This window comes from Bubalus kerabau, chromosome 2, assembly GCF_029407905.1.
Source record: "Bubalus kerabau isolate K-KA32 ecotype Philippines breed swamp buffalo chromosome 2, PCC_UOA_SB_1v2, whole genome shotgun sequence".
NCBI lineage: Eukaryota > Metazoa > Chordata > Mammalia > Artiodactyla > Bovidae > Bubalus > Bubalus kerabau.
The window spans coordinates 137,759,260-137,782,300 of NC_073625.1; the positions used below are offsets into that span (position 1 = coordinate 137,759,260).

Consider the following 23,041-nt stretch of genomic DNA (forward strand, 5'->3'; position numbering starts at 1 on the left):
TGTGCTTGGCATTGACCAAATATTAAGAGCCAAGGTCACTCAGTCAAAATGAGCTTTCAAGAACCATCTAATAAATCAACTCAAACAAATTATTCACTGGTAAATTATCCTTCTTTCTGGGGGTTGTGAGAAGGATAGAGAATGGTCTGCTGCTACCGTAAACTAGTGTAATAAATAAACAAGATGGCTGGTTGTCAAGGGGTAAAAATTACACCATTGAAAATGCAATCAGGTTTCAGAGACCTTCATACTTAAACTCTTTGCAATAAGGAGAAACAGTATTTTATAGTTCAGCCTTGAAGGTCATTTTTTTAAACTGTAATTGAGAACTTAAGACTAATCACCATTAACTGTCATAGAAATATAAGAAAATATATCAACAAAGCTGTATCAAGCAATAAAACTATATGTTTCATTTAACATGGTATAGGAACTCTGTTTAGCTAGTGAAATCATCTACCATTGTAGCTAAAATTAAAACAAATATTTACTTAGTTGTTGATAAGTGATGTCCATTATTCATGCATTAGAACATTAAGATATCCTATTTTAAAACTAAGGTTATAACCAAAGTAGTCAAAACAGAATAAGTAAACAAAATTGCCCACAATTTAGCAAACATTTAAATAATCTTTTACTATGATTCAGATAATTCAAATAGTTTTAAATCTTGATGACTAGAAAAATGTATAGCTTAAAGGTGACTACTCATATCCCTTTGATCAAATAGTTATAGCCAGGTCATGGTAAAGGAATAATTTTTGCCTATTTTGGGGGTTACATTTTGTTTTGCTTTGCTTTGTCTTTTTAGTATGGGCGTATCTCACGTCTGGCTACATCTTTCTGAGTGAAAATGACAGGGAGACCCAAGGATTTTAACATCAAAAGAAGCAAAACTCAAAAATAACCAACCACCAAAGAAGAAACAGTCCAATATAACAGCAAGAAGCCAAAATGCTCCTGGCTCATCCAACTGAGAACCTGAGATTTTCAAGGGGGTTTCATCTAAACTTTGTCATGTCTGGCCTGCAGTGGAAATCACTGTGGAATGACTGCCGTTTCATCTTGTCTTGTTGTCTCCCCTGTACTGACATGCTTTTAGATATAGTTATCAAAGAAAGGATTAGTAACCTGGCCTGTTCTCAGACTGTTTTCTATAACTGTTTGCCTCAACTGAAACCTGGATCTCCACTATTGACAATGCTCCCGTCACATCACTTTTCAGCAGTAGCTCTCTTTTCTCCCAGGCCCTCTATACCACTAGCCATAGGAGAACAATATGAAGTGTCTTTAAGTCCCTGATCATTCTCTGAAGATTTTACCTCCTGGTTCAATCACTGTTTCTTATAAGAAGTACTCCTGTCTTAGCTCTTGACAATATCAGTATCCACATAGACATAGTCTGGCCTCTTTTTCCATAGCTCTTTTCCTCTGTTGACCAGCTACCACACTTCCATGGTCCTGCCTCAACCCTGACACTGTCATTACCAATATCTGCACTCTTTTTATGATCAGATTTTCAACAATTCCAATTGCGGGTCTTTTCTGCTTACTTTTTCTAATTATTTGGATTGACAATAAATGAAGTCTATTGATCCTCTGTTCTTTGTGCTTGCTCTCATTCCCTTTGTATCCTTACTTTATTCCACACCCAGTTTAGGTATGTCAGTCCATCCGTATGAGCACTCCTTTTCAGACACTTTCACTCTCACTCTCATTTTCCCTAACCTTATCTAGCTCATTTTCTCCCTCCCAGCAAAGCCCTAGCTCTGATTAAATCCAAATCTGCCTGTTCTATGCCTGAATCCCCAGCTGAAGGCTGGAAAAAAATATACAATTATGTTGAATTATCTCACTTAAAGACTTCCCTGATGACTCAGATGGTAAAGAAACTACCTGCACTGTAGGAGACCTGGGTTCAATCCCTGGATTGGGAAGATCCCCTGGAGGAGGGCATGGCAACACACTCCAGTATTCGTGCCTGGAGAATCCTCATAGACAGAGGAGCCTAGTGGGCTACAGTCCATGGGCTCACAAAGAGTTGGACATGACTGAGAGAGCAAGCACAGCACACAGCATATCTCACTTAAAACATTTCTTCTGAATGATTAATGGTGCCCAAACGACCAATCCTTCTTTCACCTTCCCAAGCAACTATTATATTGTTTATTACAATCAAAGAGGTTGACAAGAGTTCCCACAACCACACTTACTTACCCCATACAATATGCTCTGTGTTCCTTCATATTTTTATGGATGTTTATAACTAAGGCACAGAGAAGGCAATGGCACCCAACTCCAGTATTCTTGCCTGGAAAATCCCGTGGATGGAGGAGCCTGGTAGGCTGCAGTCCATGGGGTCGCTAAGAGTCAGACATGACTGAGCGACTTCACTTTCACTTTTCACTTTCATGCATTGAAGAAGGAAATGGCAACCCACTCCAGTGTTCTTGCCTGGAGTAACCCAGGGACGGGGGAGCCTGGTGGGCTGCCAGCTATGGGGTCACACAGAGTCGGACACAACTGAAGTGACTTAGCAGTAGCAGTATAACTAAGGCAACATTCTCCATCTTATGCTGCTTCTTGAAGAAAAACATTCCAGCAATTCCTTTCACTTTCTTCAAAAATTAAAAAAAAAAATGGCTTTTTTAAATTCTCCTTTCATCTGAATCAAATCCTCACTCTCCATCAGATCATTCTCATCAAAATAGAAACATGCTAACTGTATGCAGATAACACCACCCTTATGGCAGAAAGTGAGGAAGAACTAAAGCCCTCTTGATGAAAGTGAAAGAGGAGAGTGAAAAAGTTGGCTTAAAGCTCAACATTCAGAAAACTAAGATCATGGCATCTGGTCCCATCACTTCATGGGAAATAGATGGGGAAACAGTGGACACAGTGTCTGACTTTATTTTTCTGGGCTTCAGAATCACTGCAGATGGTGATTGCAGCCATGAAATTAAAAGATGCTTACTCCTTGGAAGGAAAGTTATGACCAACCTAGACAGCATATTAAAAAGCAGAGACATTACTTTGCCAACAAAGGTCCGTCTAGTCAAGGCTCTGGTTTTTCCACTGGTCATGTATGGATGTGAGAACTGGACTGTGAAGAAAGCCGAAGAATTGATGCTTTTGAACTGTGGTGTTGGAGAAGACTCTTGAGAGTCCCCTGGACTGCAAGGAGATCCAACTAGTCCATCCTAAGGGAGATCAGTCCTGGGTGTTCATTGGAGGGACTGATGTTGAAGCTGAAACTCCAATACTTTGGCCATATGATGAGAAGAGTTGACTCATTGGAAAAGACCCTGATGCTGGGAAAGATTGAGGGCAGGAGGAGAAGGGGATGACAGAGGATGAGATGATATCACCGACTTGATGGACATAGGTTTGGGTGGACTCCAGGAGTTGGTGATTGACAGGGAGGCCTGGTGTACTGTGGTTCATGGGGTCACAAAGAGTTGGAGACCACTGAGCGACTGAACTGAACTGAACAGTCCTCAACTCCAAGCTTTCCATCTAACAGCTGCTGCTGCTGCTGCTGCTGCTAAGTCGCTTCAGTTGTGTCCGACTTTGTACAACCCCATAGACAGCAGCCCACCCTGTCCCTGGGATTCTCCAGGCAAGAACACTGGAGTGGGTTGCCATTTCCTTCTCCAATGCGTGAAAGTGAAAGGTGAAAGTGAAGTCGCTCAGTCGTGTCCGACTCTTAGTGACCCCATGGACTGCAGCCTACCAGGCTCCTCCACCCATGGAATTTTCCAGAGTACTGGAGTGTGTTGCCATTGCCTTCTCCACATCTAACAGCACCAGTCCCCAATTTATCACTTCTCATTTTCTTTTGAACCCCTCTAATGAGACAATTTTGTATACCACTCTACTAAAACTGCTTTCATTGAGATCATCGGTGACCTCCAAATTGCTCAATCTAGCTGTCAATACTTGGTCCTCACGTTTCTTAACCTGTAGTAGTATTTGATGGAGTGGATCCCTCCTTCCTCTTTCAAAGCTTTTATTTCCTTGGCTTCAAGATATCACATTCACCTAGTTTGTCTCTTATCCTTTGTCTTCTCAGTCTCTTTCTCAGATTCCTCTTCTGTTCCTATTTCTAAACGTAGACATGCCCAGAAATCATAAGCCTTTTCTGTCCTTTGCTGCTGCTGCTGTGCTGTGCTCGGTCCTGTCTGATTCTCTGTGACCCCATGGACTGTAGCCCACCAGGCTCCTCTGTCCATGGAGTTCTCCAGGCAAGAATTTTGGAGTTGGGTGCTGTGCCCACCCCCAGGGGATCTTCCCAACACCAGGCTCCAACTCTTACATCTCCTGCATTGGCAGGTGGATTCTTCACCACTATGCCACCTAGGAAGCCCTTTCTGTCCTCTGTCTGCACTGAACTAGAAATCTCATCTGGGACAACTCTCACATATATATTCCCAGACCAGATCTCTCCACTGTGCCCTGGGTACAACCACGGTCAGTTGTGCTCTGTAACACTTAATACAAATTTATTCCAAAGTGATTGATATTAGGGAACTATTTGAGCATAAAGCTAATTTAAAAATTGCTTTGTCTTATGGCAATTTTGTTCTACCATGTACATATGTTTCTTAGCAGTAGAAATTTTAATTTTGTTTTATTTATTTACCTACAGGCTTGGTTTTATGTTTTGGTTTTCTGATCATATAACCATACCAGGAATACCATGGACAGTCAATAAATATTTGTTAAATGAATGAATAAATGAGTTCAGGAGATCTCGTAAAGTCTGAGAGATATACGCAAACTGTTTTGTACAAGTGCAATTTTCTGAAGAAAGAGAGAGTACTTCCCTGTATTTTCAAAGAGATTCCTAACTACCTGCCCACATACACACAAAGGAAAAAAAAAAAAAAAACAGTAATGATATAATTCTAACAATGACTCATTAGGACTTTTTTCTGACCCTCAGAAGTAGACTACGTTAATTAAAACACTCATATAGAAATAATAATGCTAAAGTATTACTTATAGATTTAAAAAGTACACCCAATTGTTTAAAAAATAATAGAATTTGGAACTCAAAATGACAGTATTGCTACTGCTTTTGGTTTTGCTGGGTTTGCTTAATTTTAAAAATATATCTTGATATCTTTATTACAAAGGTATTAAACATTTACCATAGATCTGAACTCAGAAAAGTGACCTGTAAATCATTTATAATTCTATTGTACAGTGTTACTATTTCACAGTATACTCCTTCAGGCTCATTTCTATGCATGAGAGTTATTCTTTATAGATGGACAAATCTTCTTGTAATACAAATAAGTCTTCTCCATTTGTTCTCTGCAAGTTTTAAGTATAATATGAAGTACCAACTGAAATTTTTAAAGTATGAAAATGAGAACTAAAGTAAAAGCAAAACAGTCTACAGAACAAAATAGATGGCTAAAAGAAATCCTTGCAAAGAATGTATTATTCACAGAAGTTTTTAACCATTTATTTATGCTTACACTATTCTTATTTTATAAAATACCATATACTTGGTTACTCAGTCTCTACAAAATATTCTAGAAATAGAAAATTTTAAATGGAGGACAGAGTGACTGCTACAGGTAGTCATACTGACAACAATAAAATGAAGCTTGACAAAATAGAAAAAAATAGAGACAAGCTTAAATATCCCCAGAGTAGAATAATATGAGTCCATTTAGTATAGGAGTAAAAGGCCCTAAACAGCTCAATTGCTCCCAAGGTCACAGTTTTACAGCCAATATAATAAAAGTCATAAGAATCACTGAGGGGAAAAAATATTTTATTGTAGTACTCTCTGGATTAAGGATGAATCCAGGTAGTCAAAATTTTCAAAGTATTAAAGCTTTAGATACTAGAACTGTTTGGCTCTTTAGACTGACCCATTTCCCAAGAATTACTGTTTAAGTACTATAGTGAAAATATTTGCTTTTATATTGAGAAATACATGTTTACAAATGATATGGTAGTAAGATGTGTGGCTCAAAGATAAGGAGGGTGCACTTTTAAATTATTTACAACACTGCCCTTTGTATTTGGGGAATAGAGATAAACTAAAAGTTTGGTTGAAAGGTTTATATATAGAAAAATGGAAAATAAAGGTAATTATTAGGGTGATATTAAAAATTTTAGAAAGAGATATATACAAACATGAAGCAACTGAAATAGAGACTATGGAAATAATTTCTTGGTTTCCTCCTTGTCAGCCTTAATCTAGAATGAGCCAACACTTCAGTCAAATGGCCCCAGCTCATACCTCACAGAAACCAATCTCAAAGCACAAACTTGCAGCCAATATTGTTTGAACTGACTGACTATTAGGCATGTGGTGGTTTAAACGCTAAGTCGTGTCCAACTCTTTCAACCCCATGAACTGTAGCCCACCAGGCTCTTCTGTCCATAAGATTTTCCAGGAAAGGATACTGGAGTTGGTTGCCATGCCCTCCTCCAGGGGATCTTCCCAACTCAGAGATCAAACCCAGGTCTCCTGCACCGCAGGCAGATTCTTTACCAACCTTATTCTTATTGACACGGCAGCCAACATTCTTCTAAGCTCTTCTCAACATAATCCTCTATATGAAGGAAAGTGCCACATTACCATTCCTAGTGAAATAGTTGTTGACTTTATACCTGTTGAAAATTAGTCGAACATTTTCATTTGCTAAAATTACTATAATCCAAAGAAAAATTACCTTTAAGGCTGTTTTGAACTTCTAAAGCTATATCAAGAGCATTAAAGGGCAGAACTGGTTCGTTGGCAATTTGCAAAATCACTTCTCCTGAGAGCTGAAAGAAAAAAAAATACTAGAATTTAGTATTAAGGGTTTTTGTTTGTTTTTCATTATTTCATGCAATTTTATACTCTTATCTAGAGTAAAAAAAAAAAGAGGGCAAATTTATTTTTATAATATTTCTTTTCTTAAAAACCTTTAAAAAAATCTTTGTCTTTCTGTAAAGAAAAAAAAAAAAAAGTCCTCAGTATATTTTCCATGTCTTAGATTAGTATAAGGAGATAAAATATTTTCTTTCTTTGGGGCTAAAATATTAAGAAATAGTTTCCCTAGTTGAAGGAGTTGTTAAACATAAACTTTAAAACAATTCCTTATAAAACAGTTCAGAATGTCACATGATAAAACCATCAAGAGGAACAACTGCAAATCAATAGCTGGTTATAGGAGCTAGGAAAATTCCAGACAAAATTAATGATCAGTTAATTTCATGTAAGATATAATTTTTAAAATCCTTTAAAATTCACATCAGTTCAGTTCAGTTCAGTCACTCAGTTGTGTCCGATTCTTTGCAACCCCATGAATCGCAGCACGCCAGGCCTCCCTGTCCATCACCAACTCCCGGAGTTCACTCAAACTCAAGTCCATCGAGTCAGTGATGCCATCCAGCCACCTCATCCTCTATCGTCCCCTTCTCCTCCTGCCCCCAATTCCTCCCAGCATCAGAGTCTTTTCCAATGAGTCAACTCTTCGCATGAGGCAGCCAAAGTACTGGAGTTTCAGCTTCAGCATCATTCTCTCCAAAGAAACCCCAGGGCTGATCTCCTTCAGAATGGACTGGTTGGATCTCCTTGCAGTCCAAGGGACTCTCAAGAGTCTTCTCCAACACCACAGTTCAAAAGCATCAATTCTTCAGTGCTCAGCTTTCTTCACAGTCCAACTCTCACATCCATACATGACCACTGGAAAAACCATAGCCTTGACTAGATGGATCTTTGTTGGCAAAATAATGTCTCTGCTTTTCAATATGCTATCTAGGTTGGTCATAACTTTCCTTCCAAGGAGTAAGCGTCTTTTAATTTCAGGGCTGCAGTCACCATCTGCAGTGATTTTGGAGCCCAAAAAATAAAGTCTGACACTGTTTCCACATACTTTATGCTTTGCTATATTCATAATCAATTTTCCAAACTTTATCAAAACTAATACCCATTTATATGTCTCTGAGATCAATGTTTAAATTAAATTATAAAAATATAAAAATTTAAAGGGCATTCTCTAAACTCACACCTGGAATTTTCACACATGCATATGTTTCTACCACTGCACTCCAAAACTGGGTCTGAAAACCAACATATGCACTACAGCTGAACTAGCATCTGCTTAATAGACTGAACAAGTCATATGCCTTTTTATACATCTCTAAGGAACTTAGGGCTGGGGGCAAATGCCATTGTTACTCCCCAGCCCCTCAAGTGATATTTAATATTTACCTTGGCTTAACAAATGTCCCTACATCTCTTTTAACCCTGAGCTGGCACATAGGGAAATTTGACTGTGTTGATGTTATTAATGTTGATGTTAATGAATGAAAATGTTGTCTTGTGAAACTACACAGGGGAAATGAACACACTAATTTGAGACCATAAAGAACATATAAAAGAAGCAACTTACAAGGAGAATGTGATGTTAAATATTCAAATCCACACATTTAACAAGGGTCAAATTCCATTTAATATTTAAAAGTTATATTTCCCAGTTGTTTACACAATTTAAATCATAATGAAAGTACAGCTTGAGGAAATGTATTTCTTAGGAACAGGAAAAGAAAACACCTTTGAGATCCCTTTATTTCTTTGAGATATTTTTCTCCCAATGTAACAACCACTGCTCCCCAAATGCCTCAAGTATTTTGCAGTATTTTATCCTCAGCATATGATCACAAAAATTCTAGGAAACTGCCTACTTTGACTATGCTGTTAGCTATTCAGGAGGAAAAGCATTATATGCAACATGTTGATATGAATCCTGTTTCTAGCCCACTCCACCCCTTCTAAACCATGTATGGAAAACCAGTATTTGGAAATAAATTATTTGTAAAAGGAATGTTTAAAGAAGATTAAGAGGCATTATGGTTTCTTTTTTCCAATTTGCATTGGAGAATAGAAACTACAGAACAGACATGTTTTGTTTACATTTTTGGAATCTGGAAACCACACATTACAAAAGATTAAAATAAAAGAATTGGAAGGCAGGAGAAAGGCAGCTTCTTCTTGTGCTGCTGGAGAAGTTGTTTTGTTTTGGGTCTTTTGAGTCATTTGGCAGCTAGAACAACTAGAATATAAACCAGCCACCTTGCTATGTTTCAAAAAGAAGCTGGTAACAAATCCTGGGACTTCCAAGGCACCTGGCCCACAATGGAATGCTTCAAGTAAATAGGCTTTATTTGCATCTTCAATCACATGAGGGAGATTTGTATATGCTGTGCCATGCAGTGAGAAGAAACAAACCATACTGCATACCCTTTTTGTGGATTCTGGAATTCATTTTTATTGAGGCATGACAAAGTAACTTTCCTTTGCATTTAAATAAGGCTCCTTTCTTTTCAAAGTGCTTTATACACATTTTGTTATCTCATTTAAGTATCTTGCCAGGCCTAGAGGCAGATCAGTTCAGTTCAGTTCAGTTGCTCAATGTATCCAACTCTTTGCAACGGTATGGACTGAAGCATGCCAGGCTTCCCAGTCCATCACCAACACATGGAGCTTGCTCAAACTCATGTCCATCAAGTCGGTGATGCCATCCAACCGTCTCATCCTCTGTCGTCCCCTTCTCCTTATGCCTTCAATCTTTACCAGCATCAGGGTCTTTTCCAATGAGTCAGTTCTTCACATCAGGTGGCCAAAAGTATTGGAGCTTCAGCTTCAGCATCAGGCCTTCCAATGAATATTCAGAACTGATGTCCTTTAGGATTGACTGGTTTGATCTCCTTGCTGTCCAAGGGACTCTCAAGAGTTCTCCAACACCACAGCTCAAAAGCACCAATACTTTGAGGCTGAGCTTTCTTTATGCTGCAACTCTCTAATCCATACATGACTATTGGAAAAACCATAGCTTTGAGTATGTGGACTTTTGTTGGCAAAGTAATGTCTCTGCTTTTTAATATGCTGTCTAGGTTTGTCTTAGCTGTTTTTTCCAAGGAGCAAGTGTCTTAATTTCATGGCTGCAGTCATCATCTGCAGTAATTTTGGGGACCAAAAAAATAAAGTCTTGTCACCGGTTCCAATTTTTCCCCATCTGTTTGCCATGAAGTTATGGGACTGGATGCCATGATCTTGGTTTTTTGAATGTTGAGTTTTAAGTCAGTTTTTTTTTTTTTTTCACTCTTTTCTTTCACTTTCATCAAAAGGCTCTTAAGTTCCTCTTCATTTTCTGCCATAAGTGTCGTGTTATAGTCATATCTGAGGTTGTTGATATTTCTCCTGGCAATCTTGATTCCATCTTGTGCTTCATCCAATCTAGCATTTCACATGAAGTACTTTGGATATAAATTAAATAAACAAGGTGACAACATACAGCCTTGACATCCTCCTTTACCAATTTTGCACCAGTCCATGGTTCCATGTCCAATTCTAACCATTGCTTCCTGACCTGCATACAGATTTCTCAAGAGGCAGGTCAGGTGGTATGGTATTTTTATCTCTTTAAGAATTTTCCACAGTTTGTTGTGATCTACACAGTCAAAGGCTTTAGCATAGTCAATGAAGCAGAAGTAGATTTTTTTTCTGGAATTCTCTTGCTTTTTGTATGATCCAATGAATGTTGGCAATTTGATCTCTGGTTCCTCTGCCTTTTCTAAGTCCAGCTTGCATATCTGGGAGTTCTTGGTACACATATTGTTGAGACTTAGCTTGGGGAATTTTGAGCATTACTTTGGTATCATGTGATATGAGTCCAATTATGCCATAGTTTGAACCTTCTTTGACATTACTCTTCTTTGGAATTGGAATGAAAACTGACCTTTTCTAGTCCTGTAGCCACTGCTGAGGTTTCCAAATTTGCTGGCATATTGAGTGCAGCACTTTCACAGCATCATCTTTTAGGATTTGAAATAGCTCAACTGAAATTCCATCACTTCCACTAGCTTTGTTAATAGTAATGCTTCCTAAGGTCAACTTGATTCCACACAAGATGTCTGGCTCTAGGTGAATGATCACACCATCATGGTTATCTGGGTATTTAAGATCTTTTTTTCATAGTTCTTCTGTATATTCTTGCCACCTCTTCTTTATGTCTTCTGTTTCTGTTAGGTCCATACCATTCCTATCCTTTATTATGCCCATCTTTGCATGAAAAGTTCCCTTGGTATCTCCAATTTTCTTAAAGAAATCTCTAGTCTTTCCCATTCTATTGTTTTCCTCTATTTCTTTGCAACTGGTCACTTAGGAAGTCTTTCTTATTCCTCCTAGATATTCTTTGGAATTCTGCATTCAGATAGATATATATTTCCTTTTCTCCTTCACCTTTCACTTCTCTTCTTTCCTTAGCTATTTGTCAGGCCTTCTCAGATAGTGGAGGAATTAATCCTATATTGAAAACAGTGAGTATAAGCCTTACTAAGTTGCAGTTAAGACAGTAACATAGGAGGTTCCTGAACTCCCCTCCTCCCACAGATACATTGAGTCTACAGCTATACATGAAACCATTCCCCATTGAAAAATAAAATCCAGAAATCAGATGAAATGACCCTGGCACACTGGGGGAACAATAATAAAAAAAACACATGGAAATGAATAACAAGGCCTGAGACATGTTCATGCTATAAACTCCACCCCATCACAGTGATATACAATAGGAAAGGAACTCAGAAGTCTCAATTTCTCCTTGAAGAGGAAATGTTAAGACCCAACATCTAAAGGCTCAACTTTTAAGACTTCCAACCAAGGGATAAAATATCAAGCCCTGAAGGACAAAAGGCCTCTGTCCACATGGTATACAACACTACAGCCAACAAAGAAACAGTCCCTAATGGACTCAAGAGGACTCACTGCAGTTCCCCACCTCAGGCTCAGTACAGAGGAAAAATGCCCACCATCCAGCCTTTACCTGAAGAGGTCTTATTGAATACTTTAAAAGTTGCTGCCTGCAGGTCACATCTCTAATTTAGCCCTGGGGACACAACTCAATCATCAGTGGAGAACAGGGTAGCCAATTGAAAGATACACCCACCTGAATGCAGGATTCCAGAGAATAGCAAGGAGAGATAAGAAAACCTTTTTAAGTGAAAAGTGGAGGTAAATAAAATAAAATAAAAAAACCAATAGATTGGGAAAGACTAGAGATCTCTTCAAGAAAATTAGAGATATCAAGGGAACGTTTCCTGCAATGATAGGCACAATAAAGGACAGAAAGAGTTTGGACCTAACAGAAGAGGAAGATATTAAGAAAAGTTGGCAAGAACACACAGAAGAACTGTACAAAAAGATCTTAATGACCTGGATAACCACAATGATGTGCTTACTCATCTAGAATCAGACATCCTAGAGTGTGAAGTCAAGTGTGCCTTGGGAAGCATCACTATGAACAAAGCTAGGGGAAGTAACAAAATACCAACTGAGCTATTTCAAATCCTAAAAGATGATGCTGTGAAAGTGCTGCACTCAATATGCCAGCAAATTTGGAAAACTCAGCAGTGGCTACAGGACTAGAAAAAGTAAGTTTCCATTACAATCCCAAAGAAGGGTAATGTCAGAGAAGGTTCAAACTACTACACCATTGCAATCATTTCACACTTTAGCAAGGTAATGCTCAACATCCTTCTAGCTAGACTTCTACAGTACATGAACCTAGAACTTCCAGATATGCAAGCTGGATTTAGAAAAGGCAGAGGAACCAGAGATCAAATTGCCTACATTCATTGGATCATACAAAAAGCAAGAGAATTCCAGAAAAAACATTTACTTCTGCTTCATTGACTATGCTCAAGCCTTTAAATGTATAGATCACAGCAAACTGTGGAAAATTCTTAGAGATGGGAATACCATCACCATACCTGCCTCCTGAGAAATCCGTATGCAGGTAAAGAAGCAACAGTTAGAATCAGACATGCAAAATGGGCAGATTCAAAATTGGGAAAGGATTATTTTAAGGGCTCTATATTGTGACCCTGACTATTTAACTTATATGCAAAGTACATCATGCAAAATGTTGGACTGGATGAAGCTCAAGCTGGAATCAAGATTGCTGGACAAATATCAATAACCACAGATATGCAGATGATGCCACCTTTATGGCAGAAAGTGAAAAGGAAATTAAAGAGTCTCTTGAAGAAGGTAAAAGAGGAGTGTGAAAAAGTTGGCTTAAAATTCAACATTCAGAAAACCAAGATCATGGCATCTGATCCCATCACTTCATGGCAACTAGTTGGGGAAATAATGGAATCAGTAACAGGCTTTATTTTCTTGGGATCCAAAATCACTGTGGGCTGTGACTACAGTCATGAAATTAAAAGACACTTGCTCCTTGGAAGAAAAGCAATGACAAACCTAGATAGCATATTAAAAAACAGAGTCATTACTTTGCCAACTAAGGTCTGTATAGTCAAAGCTATGACTTTTCCATTAGTCGTGTATGGATGTGAGTGCTGGACAATATAAAAGGCTGAACACTGAAGAATTGTTGCCTTTGACTGTGGTGTTGGAGAAGACTTGAGAGTTCCTTGGAATGCAAAGATATCAAACCTGTCAATCCCAAAGGAAATTAACCCTGACTGTTCACTGGAAGGACTAATGCTGAAGATGAAGCTCCAATACTTTGGCCACCTTATGCAAATAACTGACTCATTGGAAAAGACACTGATACTGGGAAAGATTGAGGACAGGAGGAGAAGGGGACCACAGGGGATGAGATAATTGGATGGCATCACTGACTCAATGGACATGAGTTTGAGCAAAGACTGGAGATGGTGAAGGACAGGGAAGCCTGGAATCCTGCAATCCATGGAGTCACACAGAATTTGACATGACTGAGTAACTGAACAACAACAACAATAGATTCCATCTCAGCATTCTCCTTTTAGCCCTCACAAACTGCTGAGACCTCTCTAGAAGCAGCTTACAGACACACATCGGCACCATGGCTTTTGCAACTGCCACTCAGGGGACACACGCCTCAATCATTTGGCTGTTACCAGCTGGACTTACATTTATAGGTCTCACAGGACTGAAACAAACAGAGAAACACTTTTTAACAGTGCTCAGCACAGAAGAAGACTGAAATGTCCATCACTTAGTTTTTCCCTGGAAGAGGTTTATTTGCATAATGCAAAATCTTCTGTCTGAGAGTCTGACTTCTAACTAGCCTGCACCTAGGTACTGACTGAGATATTCCCCTCTGGGACACTAACAAGTATTAGCATATCCTCAACTACTGAAAGTCACTTAAAAAAAAAAAAAAAGAAAGAAAGAGGCTTGGACAATCACAAAGGTTTTTGATACAACCAAGAGGTAAAGCTAGGCTAGATGAAAAGTTTTATGTCCAACATGAGACCATTCCTTAAGAATAAGAGTGGCTGTTTTATCTAATGCACAGAAACCAATAGAGTCAAAGAAATTGAAGAAACAACAAAAAAAAGAAGTTCCAAAATAGAACAAGATAAAACTTTATTTACAGACATTAAGGAAATGAAGATAAGTGATTTACTTGAGAAGTATTCAAAGTAATATCATAAATTTCCTCACCAAGGTCAGAACAGTACATTAACAGAGTGAGAATTTCAATAAAGAGAGAGAGAAAATATAAGGAAATCCAAATAGTAATCACAGAACTGAATACAATAGCTGAACAGAAAAACTCAGTAGAGGGTTCAGCAGAACACTAGATCAAGAGGAACAAAGAATCAATGAACATGGAGACAGAACAGTGGAATTTATCCAATTAGAGGACCAAAAAGGAAAAAAAAAATATGAAAAAGAGTTAAAATAGTTTAAGTACATATGGGATACCACCAAACACATCAATATTTGCATTATATAGGTCCTAGAGAAGAATAAAGTGAGAAAGGCTGATTCAAAGAAATAATGGCTATACCTGAAAGTAATACAATATTATAAATCAACTATACTTCAACTAAACAAACAAACAAAAAAAGAATAGAAATAGAACTAGATCACTTTCAAAAAAAGAAAAGTAAAAAAAAAAAAAAAAATACGAAAAAGAAAAAAGAAAGAGAAAAGTTTCCTCTCCTGGGGAAGGAAACAGACATCCAGATCTACAAATCCTAGGCAGTTCCAAATGAGATGAATCCAAACAGACCTACATGGAAACACATTAAAATTAAATTGTCAGATTTAAAGACAAGGTGTAGGTGGGGGGTCTCTATCCTACTTTTAACAATGAATATATTGTTCAGATCAAAACTCCATAAGAAAACATTGGACTGAAACTACGCATTGGACAAGATGTACCTAATACACATTTATAGAACATTCTATCCAACAGCAGCAGAATATACTTTCTTTTCAAGTGCACATTTTCCAGGACAGATCATATGTTAGGCCACAAAACAAATCTTAATGAATTAGAGAAGACTGAAATCCTATTCAGCAACTTTTTCAGCCACAAAGATATGAAACTAGAATTCAATGACATGGAGAAAACTGAAAAGTTCACAAATATGTCAAGATTTGGGATGGTGAAGCGTCTCTTTGGCCCAGGCAACTAATGTCTGTGACATGGGCAACTGTGTGATCCTTGACAGCAAGATCTGTGTGTGCATGTGTGTGTGTGTTTGGGGGTGGGTGGGGGGGTTCCTTAGTAGCTGCAAGGACTATTGGTATCTCAGCAAGAAAAGACCAGGGTGGTCGTGAGAGCTAAAATCTGTGGTATATATATGCTCAATTGCAGAGCTGGCTGCAGGTGTCTACATGATGGCAGGGACTATCTACAGGTACACCCACACTGGCAAGGGCCCTGAGCAGTGGCCAGGGGCAACTCTGGGTGATGAGCAGCTACAGGACTCATGTGGTTATAAAGACTAGTTGAAGTCTTGTGCACCATAGTGGGGGTCAGTGACAGAAAATCTAAGTCATAGTATGCATGTTTAAATGATAGGGGCTACTTAAAAGCCTAGATAGTGATAGAGATCTGGGTTAGGAGTCAGGACTGGCTTCCAATACAGGAGCAGCAGTGGGGCCCTTGGTTGTCAGCATGTACTCATACAGCTGTAGGGCCAGCCATGGGTGGGTACATGACACTGGAGAAAGATACTGGGAGTTCGAGCCAGTGGTGTGTGAGTTCATGGCTACACATGGGCTAGCTGCTTAAATGAGTTAAGGGGCAGGCCAGTGACAGGAGTTGGGGTCAGGTCCTTTGGGCAGTGCCCTGAAAGGCTAGGGAAGCTGGTCACTCACTCTGTTCTCTATTTTCCTACCAACAAACTCTCTCCAGCCAGGAAGTTGTCTGTTGGCTCTGAACAGTGCTGGTCTGGTGGATGGAATGATACTGTACAGGCAAAATATGTTATTTGAGTGTGGTTATTCTCAGATTATTTTGCTCTGCTATGTGCTAAAGCTTCTTAAAGACTCCTGAGGTTTCCCAGAGCTATTTTCATTCTTGCATTAAATTGTCTAATTGTTGTCTTTGTGGGAAGATGGAGGTTGGTATCTCCTACCCTGCCATCTTCTTGACAGCATTCCCCTGAACTCCCTGACAGTGCATTATAAATAAGTTCACAGGCACACCATCTGCCTCAAGATCCCTGTGTCCTTCTTTCTTCACTCCAGATCGTCCAACATCTGACCAGAGATTAAAAGAAGAATACATTAGACTGAAAAGAAAATTATGGAAGTAAAAGTGTTCAAACAAATAAAAAGATTGTACTAAGAAATGAGTTAATGAACACCATGTTGCAAAAGTTTTCCTGTCTTATGAAATACTATTGACATTTCTATAGTTAGTGGTTTCATTGATTTTAGGCAAGATCAGGTGGTTGAAAGAAAATAATTACTTATAAAGCCTTCTCTTAGATTGTGTTGTTATGTTAATTACTCAGTCATGTCTGACTCTTTGAGACCCCATAGACTGTAACCCACAAGGCTCCTCTGTCCATGGGATTCTCCAGGAAGAATACTGGAGTGGGTTGCCATTTCCTTCTCCATCTCTTAGATTATAAAGGTAATAATGGAAAATAACAGTTATCCTGATAAAAATTTCTCCTTCAGCTTGAAATACTTTCGGTTGTATTTTAAGGTCCAAAACAGTGTTTTTAAAACTTAATAAAGGAAAATATATGTATACACACACCTTCTTTTTTCTTAAACTTTGTAAATAACAAACAGTTGCCTTATTGGAATGTATGTTTATAGTTTCTGACTTTGTCACAAATCTTTCCATTTCTCATCAGTCTAGAGAGACAGAAAAAGATATTTATTTGCTAAACTCTAAATATATAGACTTGGAGAAGGAAATGGTAACCCACTCCAGTATTCTTGCCTGGAGAATCCCATGGACGTAGAAGCCTGGTAGGCTACAGTCCACAGGGTCGCAAAGAGTTGGACACAACTGAGCGACTTCACTTTCACTTTCAAATATATAGACTAGGGTCACTCTCCCCCTAACCCTACTCACATATTGTATCTCATAGACCAGTATGATAACTGTATTGACAATGAATATTTTAAATGAATTTACTACTTAGTACATGAATAATGCAATTAGACATAAATAGGTTCACTAAAATAATTACCATAGAATACCATGGTTTCATAATATAATTTCTCTTTAGTTACAAGCTAAGACACTCAGTAAACGTGTGGTTTGTTCCATTTATATAATTTTAAATTAAAGTAACCATTGTTTATACTTCATCCCTAAATCATTATTTAAACTATCATTGTGAGATTGGTTTTATGTCTTCAATCAGACTTAAAATGCAGTATCACCACACTCTGAAAGGGAATGCTGTGAGATAATCCTCACAACTGTTTTATAGGTTAGTGTGAGAAAGAAATTGAGAGAGACTGGGTTGTTACGGCATGGTGTGACATAATATGACAAACAGTAGATGAAACATGAACCATCCCACTACTAGTTATTGAGCCTTGATTGTATAATCATTTCTGTGCTATGAAGGAGGAAAGAGGAATGTAAGACAGTTTCTCCCCTTAAGACTTAATTTACTGTTAGAGACAAGTCTTACCACTTTTACAAAATGTGAAAAAAGAAATGAACAATATAAAAATTATCACACATGAATCTCTTTTCCCCTAGAAAACACCATTTTCTACTCTTTTTAAAATTTATTTTTTTATTAAAGGATAATTGCAATAGAGACTTTTGTTGTTTTCTGTCAAACCTCAACATGAATCAGCCATAGGTATACATATAGCCCTCCCTTTTGAACCTATACCACCCTGAATGTGCCCAATCTTGTCTACTCCACTTTTAAGACACCATGGGCTTATCCCCTATGTATATTTATGGGGTTTAAGCATCTTAAGTGTAAAAGGGGAAAGATATTCCAGACAAGGGGAAAAAAAATGGGCAAAAACCCCTGGTGTAGAAAGAAGCATAGACTTTTTAGAGAAGCATGAAACAAGAAGCATGAATGAAGTGGAGTTGTTGGTTAGTGGGAAGGAAGTTTGTATATGGGATACAATACAATTGGAATGGAGAGTTTGAAAACCCTAAAACTCAACCAAGGCACATGGTCACGATTCAGTGATCTGAAGGGAATCCTTCCCCCTTCCCTCGTCTTTCAAAGCAGAGGCATCATCTGATCAATTATGGCCTGCTGAGAGTCTTCATAGAGCAATTTTGTGCTGCATGGTGCCCTTCAGGCTGCTATGTTCAACTGAAGTGGCATGACTTATTTATATTCCTTTCTAATATAATGGAAAGTCCCCCTATTTAACAATGAATGTCCTGTGGATAAAAAAAAACACTTCAGGGCAGATGGCCATAAGCAAGGGGACTCAGAGGATCTCCCTGGAGATAAGCAGAACTTCCAGTCCCCAGAACTCCTTTCTAGGGCTGGGGTGCCAACAGGGGAGAGGAAGCAAAGACATACTCTTGATATACCCAGCAAGTTTAACCAACAAAAGGACAAATTAAATGGTATTGTTAGGTTAACATTTATGTTTAGGAATAAGATGGCAAGAGTGACATCAACATTTTAGGAATCATTCAACAGAAATGGATGGGAATGGGTGAATTTAATTCAGACAACCATTATATCAACCACTGTGGGCAAGAAACCCTTAGAAAGAATGGATTAGTCCTTATAGTCAACAAAAGAGTCCAAAATGCAGTACTTGGGTGCAATCTCAAAAATGACAAAATGATCTCTGTTCAATTCCAAGGCAAACCATTCAACATCACAGTAATTCAAGTCCATGCCACAATCACTAATGCTGAAAGAGCTGAAGTTGAATGGTTCTACAAAGACCTACAGACCTTCTGGAACTAACAGCAAAAAAAGATGTCCTTTTCAACATAGGGGACTAGAACGCAAAAGTAGGAAGTCAAGAGATATCTGAAGTAACAACCAAGTTTGGCATTGGGTTATAAAATGAAGTAGGGAAAAGGCTAACAGTTTTGCCAAGCTAATGTACTGGTCATAGCAAACACCTTCTTCCAACAAAACAAGTGATGACTCTATCCATGGATGTCATCAGAGGGTCAATAACAGTATCAGTTTAGTTCAGTTGCTCAGTCCTGTCCGATTATTTGCGACCCCATGAATCGCAGCACGCCAGGGCTCCCAGTCCATCACCAACTCCTGGAGTTGACCCAAACTCATGTGCATCAACTTGGTGATGACATCCAGCCATCTCATCCTCTGTCGCCCCCTTATCCTCCTGCCCCCAATCCTTCCCAGCATCAGGGTCTTTTCCAAAGATCAATCACTCCAGGCATCAGGGTCTTTTCCAAAGAGTCAACACTTCGCATGAGGTGGCCAAAGTACGGGAGATTCAGCTTCAGCATCAGTTCTTCCAATGAACACCCAGGACTGATCTCCTTTAGGATGGAATAGTTGGATCTCCTTGCAGTCCAAGGGACTCTCAAGAGCCTTCTCCAAAACCACAGTTCAAAAGCATCAATTCTTCAGCGTGCAGCTTTCTTCACAGTCCAATTCTCACATCCATACATGACCACTGGAAAAACCATAGCCTTGACTAGATGGACCTTTGTTGGCAAAGTAATGTCTCTGCTTTTCAATATGCTATCTAGGTTGGTCATAACTTTTCTTCCAAGGAGTAAGCGTCTTTTAATTTCATGGCTGCAGTTACCATCTGCAGTGATTTTGGAGCCCAAAAAAATAAAGTCTGACACTGTTTCCACTGTTTCCTCATCTATTTCCCATGAAGTGATGGGACCAGATGCCATGATCTTCGTTTTCTGAATGTTGAGTTTTAAGTCAACTTTTTCACTCTCCGCTTTCACTTTCATCAAGCTTTTTAGTTCCTCTTCATTTTCTGCCATAAGGGTGGTGTCATCTGCATATCTGAGGTTATTGATATTTCTCTTGGCAATCTTGATTCCAGCCTGTGCTTCTTCCAGCCCAGTGTTTCTCATGATATACTCTGCATAGAAGTTAAATAAGCAGGGTGACAATATACAGCCTTGATGTACTCCTTTTCCTATTTGGAACCAGTCTGTAGTTCCATGTCCAGTTCTAACTGTTGCTTCTTGACCTGCATACAGGTTTCTCAAGAGGCAGGTCAGGTGGTCTGGTATTCCCATCTCTTGAAGAATTTTCCACAGTATATTGTGATCCACACAGTCAAAGGCTTTGGCATAGTCAATAAAGCAGAAATAGATGTTTTTCTGGAACTCTCTTGCTTTTTCTATGATCCAGCGGATGTTGGCAATTTGATCTCTGGTTCCTCTGCCTTTTCTAAAACCAGCTTGAACATGTGGAAGTTCACGGTTCACATATTGCTGAAGCCTGGCTTGGAGAATTTTGAGCATTACTTTACTAGTGTGTGAGATGAGTGCAATTGTGTGGTAGTTTGAGCATTCTTTGGCATTGCCCTTCTTTGGGATTGTAAGGAAAACTGACCTTTTCCAGTCCTGTGGCCACTGCTGAGTTTTCCAAATTTGCTGTCATATTGAGTGCAGCACATTCACAGCATCATCTTTGAGGATTTGAAATAGCTCAACTGGAATTCCATCACCTCCACTAGCTTTGTTCATAGTGATGCTTTCTAAGGCCCACTGGACTTCACATTCCAGGATGTCTGGCTCTAGATGAGTGTGAGTGATCACACCATCATGATTATCTGGGTCATGAAGATCTTTTTTGTATAGTTCCTCTGTGTATTCTTGCCACCTCTTCTTAGTATTTTCTGCTTCTGTTAGGTCCCTACCATTTCTGTCCTTTATCAATCCCATCTTTGCATGAAATGTTCCCTTGGTATCTCTAATTTTCTTGAAGAGATGTCTAGTCTTTCTCATTCTGTTGTTTTCCTCTATTTCTTATCAGATTGATTATATTCTTTGTAGCCAAAGATGGAGACACTCTCTACAATCAGCAAAAACAAGACTGGGAGCTCACTGTGGCTCAGATCATGAACTCCTTATTGCAAATTCAGCCTTAAATTGAACAAAGCAGGGAAAACCACTAGGACATTCAGGTGTAACCTAAATCAAATCCATTAGGATTATACAGTGGAAGTGACAAATAGATTCAAGGAACTAGATCTCGTAGACAGAGTGCCTGAAGAACTATGGACAGAGGTTCCTACCATTGTACAGAAGACTAAAAGCATTCCCAAGAAAAAGTAGTGCAAGAGGAAAAGTGATTATCTAAGGAGGCCTCACAAATTGCTGAGAAAAGAAGCAAAAGGCAAAGAATAAAAGGATAGTTATACTCAACCCAACAGTTCTAGAGAATAGGAGAGATAAGAAAGCCTTCCTAAGTGAACAGTGCAAATAATTAGAGGGAAACAATAGAATGGGAAAGACTAAAGATCTCTTTAGGAAAATTGGAGATACCAAGGGAAAATTTCATGCAAAGATGGGCACAATAAAGGATGGAAAAGGTATGGACCTAAGAAGCAGAAGATATTGAGAAGAGATGACAAGACTACATGGATCAGATCAGATCAGATCAGTCGCTCAGTCGTGTCCGACTCTTTGCGACTCCATGAATTGCAGCACGCCAGGCCTCTCTGTCCATCACCAACTCCCGGAGTTCACTCAGACTCACGTCCATCGAGTCAGTGATGCCATCCACCCATCTCATCCTCTGTCATCCCCTTCTCCTCCTGCCCCCAATTCCTCCCAGCATCAGAGTCTTTTCCAATGAGTCAACTCTTCGCATGAGGCAGCCAAAGTACTGGAGTTTCAGCTTTAGCATCATTCCTTCCAAAGAAATCCCAGGGCTGATCTCCTTCAGAATGGACTGGTTGGATCTCCTTGCAGTCCAAGGGACTCTCAAAAGTCTTCTCCAACACCACAGTTCAAAAGCATCAATTCTTCGGCACTCAGCCTTCTTCACAGTTCAACTCTCACATCCATACATGACCACAGGAAAAACCATAACCTTGATTAGACAAACCTTTGTTGGCAAAGTAATGTCTCTGCTTTTGAATATGCTATCTAGGTTGGTCATAACTTTCCTTCCAAGGAGCAAGCGTCTTTTAATTTCATGGCTGCAGTCACCATCTGTAGTGATTTTGGAGCCCAGAAAAATAAAGTCTGACACTGTTTCCACTGTTTCCCCACTACATGGAAGGACTATACAAAAACTATATCTGGATGACCACGATGCTGTGAACACTCACCTAGAGTCAGACATCCTGGAGTGTGAAATCAAGTGAGCCTTAGCAAAGCATCACTACCAACTAAGCTAGTGGAGGTGATGGAATTCCAGCTGAGCTATTTCAAATCCTAAAAGATGATGTTGTTAAAGTACTGTACTCAATACACCAGCAAATTTGGAAAATTTAGCAGTGGCCACAGGGCTAGAAAGGTCAGTTTCCATTGCAATTGCAAAGAAGGGCTATGCCAAAGAATGCTCAAACTACTGTACAATTATACTCATTTCACATGCTAGCAAGGTAATGCTCAAAATCCTTCCAGCTAGGCTTCAACAGTATGTGAACTGAGAACTTCCAGATATTCTAGCTGGATTTGTAAAAGGCAGAGGAACCAGAGATTAAATTGCCAACATCTGTTGGATCATAGAAGAAACAAGGGAATTCCAGACAAATATCTACTTCTGCTTCAATGATTATGCTAAAGCCTTTGACTATGTGAATCACAACAAACTGTGGAAGATTCTTAAAGAGATAGGAATACCAGAC

General features: G+C 38.9%; 1 protein-coding gene across 2 annotated transcripts in view; it reads right to left on the bottom strand.

The window, feature by feature from the left end:
* NAALADL2 (N-acetylated alpha-linked acidic dipeptidase like 2) overlaps positions 1-23,041 on the bottom strand; it is a 1,154,148-nt gene that overhangs the window by 91,795 nt on the left and 1,039,312 nt on the right. For both annotated transcript variants that reach the window (XM_055569014.1, XM_055569015.1), the window contains exon 12: positions 6,699-6,792. In XM_055569014.1, the coding sequence (XP_055424989.1) occupies positions 6,699-6,792 (94 nt within the window). The remainder of the gene's footprint in view (positions 1-6,698; positions 6,793-23,041) is intronic.